The following is a 6914-nucleotide window of genomic DNA, read 5'->3' on the forward strand; positions in this document are numbered from 1 at the left end:
ATAAGCTTGTTTAAAGGGAGTGATTTTCCATTTTCCAAATAAAGTGACGTACCCATTCCTCCGACAATGATGCAGTCCTTTAAACCCAAAGGCTTCCCGAGGACACGGAACTGCTCAGCAATCTGATAGGCCAGCTCTCTGGCAGAGAAGGGAAGGCAGAGAGAGGAATAATGGCTCTGTTAAAATATTTATTGTTTTAATTATCAATATATAATATAAGCTTGTAAGCCGCCCTGAGTCTTCGGAGAAGGGCGGGATATAAATGGAATTAAAATAAATAAAATAAATAAATAAAATATTAAATTCATACCCCACCTTTCGGCTTATATAAGCACTCAAGATGCCTGTTTAGTTCTGAGGCATCTCCCGACAGTCTGTGTGTGGCTGGGACATAATCACAGAATCCTTGGGTTGGAAGGGACCTTGGAGGTCTTCTAGACAAACTGTTCTGTTCCCCCTCCCTCAAGGTACAAACAAACAGACAAGCAGGTACTAATCAAAAGGGTTAAGTCTTTATACCACAATATAATTGCTGTCCGATACAGTCTTGGCAGCAAGCTACCCAGAGTCAGCCAAAAATAAGCTAGTTGTCTCAAACGTTCGCTGACAGGAGATAACTGCCAACAAGTAAGTCCAAGAAAATCCAGACAAACAAACCCAAAAGCAGAGATGAAGAAGCGTAGTCACAAAATCCAGACCAGGGTTCACACAGGTAGAGAAATCCGACAGACGTGACCAGAAGCAGTGTTGAATTAAATTGTTCGTCACAAAGTTCTGAGAGCAGCCACACCCCCTTTTGTACCTTATGGGGTGTGGCTCAATGACTCAGCTACTCCCTGGCCCTCCTACTCATCCTACGTTGCTGCAAACGCTTGGCCCTGCATCTTTCTCGAGGGTCTAGCCATGAGTCATCTTCACTAGACTGTATTTGCTGCAGCTGCTCGAGCTCCGTCCCAGTCTGGCTACTCCCAGGCTGCTCCTCTCGGCCTTCAGATGGAGACGGAGGCCTTGCCAGAGAGGAGGGCCCCGGAGAGGGAGGCCTTGCCAGAGGGGAGAGTCCCGGAGAAGGAGGCCTTGCCAGTTCCTCCCCATCATCCTCAGAGTCCTCTTCCTCAGTTAGGACAGGCGTGGGGGTAGGGGCCACAACACAAACCTTCTGGCCGATGCAGGAATCCTCATTCCATTCTGGATAAATGGTTGCTCAATCTTTTCTTAAAAACCTTCCAGTGATGGGCATACACAACTTGCAGAAGCAGCCTGTGACATTGTTTTTAATAGCTCCTGGAGTCAGGAATCTCCTCCTTAGTTCACATTTGGACCTCTCACTATAAAGCTTGTCTTATCCTCAGGTACCACGGAGAATTAATCTATTTCCCTTTCCCCTGTGATATCCCTTCATCACGAGATCCCTTCATGCATCAGAAGACTGCTCTCTGACTATGGAGATGCTGAGTCATCCAGGTCATGGCTGTCCAAATGCTTCCCCCCCCCCCAAAAAAAGCAAACGGACTTTGTTTTTCCTGGAAGACGTTTCGCTTCTCATCCAAGAAGCTTCTTCAAAACTTTCTTCAGAAAGTCCAGCTGCCTTTAAAAAAAAAAGCATCTTTGAGAAGACTGCTCTCCCCTTAGCGTCCTTTTCTTTAATCTAAAGGCCCAAAGAAGCATGATGTCTTTAATACCAGATTTTATTTAGACTCGTTCCTTTGCTCTGTTTAATATTAAAATTAAAGCGATTTGCAGAGGTAGAGTGGGCTTCCCCCTCTTTTGACTTCCTTCTCAATTCTGTTGCAGGTAAGGGAGAATCCAGCATGATTCAGTGTTTCCAATCTCTCTTTCACGATCACTTTCAAAGTCCCTGAGTAACAAAGCATGGCCAAATAAATCATATTGCTAGTCATATCTTGTCGTTTTGAAATTTATCACAGGCCTGCTTTGTCTTAGTATAATTCTCCAGGCTACCAGCCTTCCAGGGCCATTTAGTGAGCCTTTTGGCCTTACTTCTCTGCTTCTACAAATCTTCACAGAATAACAGAGTTGGAAGGGACCTTGGAGGTCTTTCAATCCAATCCTCTACTCAAGCAGGAGACCCTATAACAAGGGGTAGGCAACCTCGGCTCTTTTATGACTCGTGGACTTCAACTCCCAGAATTCCTGAGCCAGCTATGCTCAGGAGCGAGGGAGATTGCAGCAGCGCAATTCGTGTTCCTGGCAATCTCCCTCGCTCCGTTTCAGCCTGCTTTCTCTTGTAGCAAGGGAAGCTGAAATGGAGCGAGGGAGATTGCAGGAGCGCAAGATCGGCATTTCTCAGCACGTGCCGATTCGTGCTCCTGGCAATCTCCCTGGCTTTCCACTTGCAGAGTTCAGGGCTGGCCATACGGATCACCTTCGGACCATAAGATGCACCCTCGTTTCCCCCCCACACTTTTTTTGGGGGGGAAGTGCGTCTTATGGTCCGAAAAATACGGTAGGTTGCTCCTCTCCTTGGTTAGTTTCCATCTGTTGCTTGGTGTCCTGCCTTCAGGTGCTTTGGAAAATAGGTTGACCCTGTTCTGTTTCAGCCTACGACCGACCCTGTTTGTGTGTCAGGGACGACCCCTTCTTCCTTTAAACAATCAACAGGCTGGAAAAAAACCAACCCAAATTTATTTACAGTTCAAACAAAAAGGCAACAGAATATTCCCTTCAATAAATGATTCAAAATATGAAACAAGAATTAACAAACAAGTGTCAAACAGATTAGCAAGAACAGACCAGGATTCCCTTAGAATGTCTCCAAACGGTTGCCTTCAGCAACCAGCCCCGTCCACACCTTCCCCTTTTATTATCAGTCCCAAGGCGTGGCTTCTCACTGCCTTCTCCTCCTCTCACTGAGTTGCCTCATTGATTTTCTCTGCTCTGCTCTGCTGGATTGCCTTCTGCTTCTAGCGTCTCTGAACAGATTCAGCTGTGACTCTTCTGAGTCAGACACCTCGTACTCACACAGCTGAGCCTCATGAGGAACATGACTGGAGGGGCCAGGCTGAGGGTCCTGCAGTGCATCTAACACCAAAGGCTCTCCAAACCCCTCCTCCTTCTCCTCCTCAGATTCATCGGACTCAGCTGCTGGGAGCACAGGTTGACACTGAATCACAACAGACCCCTTCCTCCTTGTGTCAGCCCCTCAAATATTGGAACACTGCTGTCATGTCACCCCTAGTCCTTCTTTTCACTAGGCTAGACATGCCCAATTAATCTTTGCTTTGTGCAACTCATTTAAGCACAGATCACACCAAGAATTCACCTATCCACCTCTTTGGGATAAGTGTCATTTCCCAAGCTACATCTTCTCCTACCTTGTTGGTGTCAACACCAAGGAGAAGATGCCAAAAGGATCTTCAGAAAGTTTCTGCAAGATGGGGAGCACAAAGGCAGCAGTCTTGCCACTTCCTGTTTTGGCACAGCCCATGCAGTCGCGACCTGCGGGAGCAAGATATAGGAGGACAGCTCAATATAAAAGCAAAAGGTGTGATGCACTTTGTGTGTGGTCAGAGGCTCTCTTTTCCTTATGGTCAACATGTGGAACTGTGAGAAAAATCAAGGAAGGCTATATGTGGAAAAATATTGCGGGGGGAGGGGACCCAAACATTAATTAAGGAGAGCTGCAGACCTATCAATTATCAATGTGGTGCTCTTTGGGACTTGAGAGAAAAATACCAGTTTGAGGTTGAACTGAATGGAAGTATTAGAAGTCTGTGGAGATTCTCAACCATCCAGGTCATGGTTATGAAAAAAAGCACTTTTGGGAAGTATTAGAAACGAGAGGTAGGGCTTAAGAAAGGGACTATCAGCAAATATTGATCATGAACCACCAAAAACCATGTTTACATGTTGACTGGGCAAAACAGCAGGGAAGGGTAACCATATTAGGGTTTTTTTAACAGCAAGAATCAGGCTTGACCAACCTTAAACCCTAACAAACTTATTTAAAGCATTTATTTTCTCAATTTATATAGCCACCCACCTTACTTTTATATGACTTTGATTGGCTTACAATAAAATACAAGGAGCCTTGGTGGAGCACTGGGCTAATGCCTCCTTAAGTAACACCAGCTGCCCGCAATTAGTGCAGGTTCGAGTCCCACCAGGCTCAAGGTTGACTCAGCCTTCCATCCTTCCGAGGTAGGTAAAATGAGGACCCAGATTGTTGGGGGCAATAAGCTGACTTTGTAATAATGCTGCTTTGGGGGGGGGGGTGAAAGCCCTAATAAGCAGGCATATACATAGAATGAAGGCTATTGCTAAGCACATTGATTTGTGCTTTAGATTGTAAGCCGCCCTGAGTCTTCGGAGAAAGGACGGGATATAAATGGGATTTTTTTAAAAAATACATAGGACACATAGTGAACAAAATAAAACACAAAGCATTATTCAACCAATCATCTGCACAGCCTGCATATCACATTCAAGGCCCCAAGCTCAGGCACAAAACCAAGTTTTCAAGACCTTATGAAACGCCAACAGGCAGGGGGCCAATCTAATTTCGTGGGGGGAGATGCTCTAAAGGGCACGTGCCATGGCAGAAAAGGCTCTCCTTCTGTTCCTCACCAGGTTTAGCTGACAGTTCCTGGATCCTACTCTCCTGCTGGATTGGATGCAACCAATCGGGGTGGGGTGGGGGAGAGAAAACGGTCCTGTAAGTAACCTGGTCCCAAATTTATCCTCCGGATTATATTTTTTTGAATGGGTCTGCTGGGAGTGGAGTAGAACTTCAAGGAGGCAAGGCTACAAAAATAGCTGAGGTTCGCTGGTCTTCCCAAAAGCCGGTCCTATATAAAATCTTCCTCGAAGTCCACACGACTCTTGATGACATCAAGGATGCATCTGTGCATTTCCTTGCCAAATGGAAAGTGTGGAAGTGGTTTTCTTGTGGGATGTTTTCCCCAGCCTATAAATTTCCTAGTGCTCTCCCATGCAAAGACTCATTATCATCTACAACGTCGGAACGCAAAGCTGTTCCACTAATTACAGGTAGTCCTCAACATACAACCACAATGGAGCACAACATTTCTGCTGTTGAGTTAATTTTGCCCCATTTTATGATCTTTCTTGCCACGGCTGTTAAGTGAATCACTGCGATTGTTAAGTCAGTAACATAGCTGTTAAGTGAATCTGGCTTCCCCATTGACTTTGCTTGTCAGAAGGTCGCAAAAGGTGATCGCATGGCCCTGGGTACCGTGCAACCATCATAAATGTGAATTGTCAAGCATCCAAATGTAAATCAACTGACCATGGGGATGCTGTAGTGGTCATAAGTATGAAAATTGATCATAAGTCACTTTTTCCAGTGCCATTGTAACTTCAAACGGTCATTAAGCAAACAGTTGTAACTAGAGGACTACCTACAATTGTTCGTCTTTGGCGTGTTGGGGACAGAGCTACTATGGGGAGGGCTCAAAAACCATCAAAGATCCGGCAAGTCTTCCAGTTCCTTCACCTGGGGCACATAAAATAATAATAATAACAATAACAATAAAGTTGGAAGGGATCTGAGAGGTCATCTAGTCCAACCCCCTGCTCAGGAAGGAAACCCTATACCATTTCAGAGAAATGGTTGTCCAGTCTCTTCTTAAAAACTTCCAGTGTTGGAGCATTCACCGCTTCTGGAGGCAGGTTGTTCCACTGATTAATTGTTGAAACTGTCAGAAAATTTCTCCTTAGTTCTAGGTTGCTTCTCTCCTTGCTTAGTTTCCATCCATTGCTTCTTGTCCTGCCTTCAGGCGCTTTGGAGAATAGCTTGACTCCCTCTTCTTTGTGGCAGCCCGAGATACTGGAACACTGCTATCATGTCCCACCTCGTCCTTCTCTTCCATTAAACTAAACATACCTAATTCCAGTAACCATTTCTTATATGTTTTAGCCTGCAGTCCCCTGGTCAACTTAGTTGCTCTTCGCTGCCCTCTTTCTAGAGTCTCTACATCTTTTTTATACCGTGGTGAACAAAACTGGATGCAGTATTCCAAGTGTGGCCTTACCAAGGCGTTTTAAAGTGGTATTAGTACTTCAGATGATCTTGACTCTATCCCTCTGTTAATGCAGCCTAGCATTGTGTTGGCTTTTTTAGCAGCTGCAGCACACTGCTGTCTCTTATTTAAAGTGATTGTCCACTAGTGGTTGTAGCAGTAGTTGAAGATGTAGCAATGGTTACTAATATGAACGTGCTAGCTAACATGGATGGCTGGGGATTTCTGGGAGCTGAAGACCACAGGTCTTAAAGTTGTCATAGCTGGACATCCCTGACCCAGGCATTCTGTGCCAGTGTTGGCACTAGGAGGGGTCAGGTTCCCACTTAAAAGAGCAGGTTTCTGACTCAGGGATTCAGAAGTTGTAGATGATTCATCACTGGAGGTTTATAAAGAGAGACTGGACAACCACTTGTCTGGAATGGTATAGGGCAGGGGTAGGCAACCTTGGCTCTTTTATGACTCGTGGACTTCAACTCCCAGAATTCCTGAGCCAGCTATGCTGGCTCAGGAATTCTGGGAGTTGAAGTCCACGAGTCATAAAAGAGCCAAGGTTGCCTACCCCTGGTATAGGGGTCTCCTCTTGAGCAGGGCTTGGACTAAAGACCTCCAAGGTCCCTTCCAGCTCTATTGTTATTCTGTTAAATAATGCACTATACTATCATAGTTACTACTACTGAGCAAGGTACCAGCTATAGTACTATCTCTGAGTCCTACCTTGCAGCGCGGGAGGGATGCAGGCTTCCTGCACCGGCGTGGGCCTCGACAAGCCCAGCTGCTCCGCCTGAGACGCCAGCCAGGGGTCCAAGCCTAAAGCGCGGAAACCGGCCATCTTCCGACCGAGCGCTGCAGACCGGCGGGATGGAAGGAACGCGAGGGAGAGCAATCCCAAGATGCCCCGCGACAAAGACGCGT

The 6914-nt window shown here is 46.0% G+C and overlaps 1 protein-coding gene across 2 annotated transcripts in view; it reads right to left on the reverse strand.

Moving 5' to 3' along the window:
- DDX49 (DEAD-box helicase 49) overlaps positions 1-6837 on the reverse strand; it is a 28841-nt gene extending 22004 nt beyond the window's left edge. Inside the window, exons 1-3 of one of the 2 annotated variants that reach the window (XM_083363951.1) lie at positions 6717-6837; positions 3333-3456; positions 53-138 (exon numbers count right to left, since the gene is read on the reverse strand). In XM_083363951.1, coding sequence (XP_083220077.1) covers positions 53-138; positions 3333-3456; positions 6717-6831 — 325 coding nt within the window. In that variant the 5' untranslated portion in view covers positions 6832-6837. Of the gene's footprint in view, positions 1-52; positions 139-3332; positions 3457-5378; positions 5463-6716 lie in introns of those variants that run through there. The other variant, XM_083363952.1, reaches the window with a different exon arrangement.
- Positions 6838-6914: the final 77 nt, after the last annotated feature.

The sequence above is a fragment of the Vipera ursinii genome (genome assembly GCF_947247035.1).
Source record: "Vipera ursinii genome assembly, chromosome: 1".
NCBI classification, from domain to species: Eukaryota; Metazoa; Chordata; class Lepidosauria; order Squamata; family Viperidae; genus Vipera; species Vipera ursinii.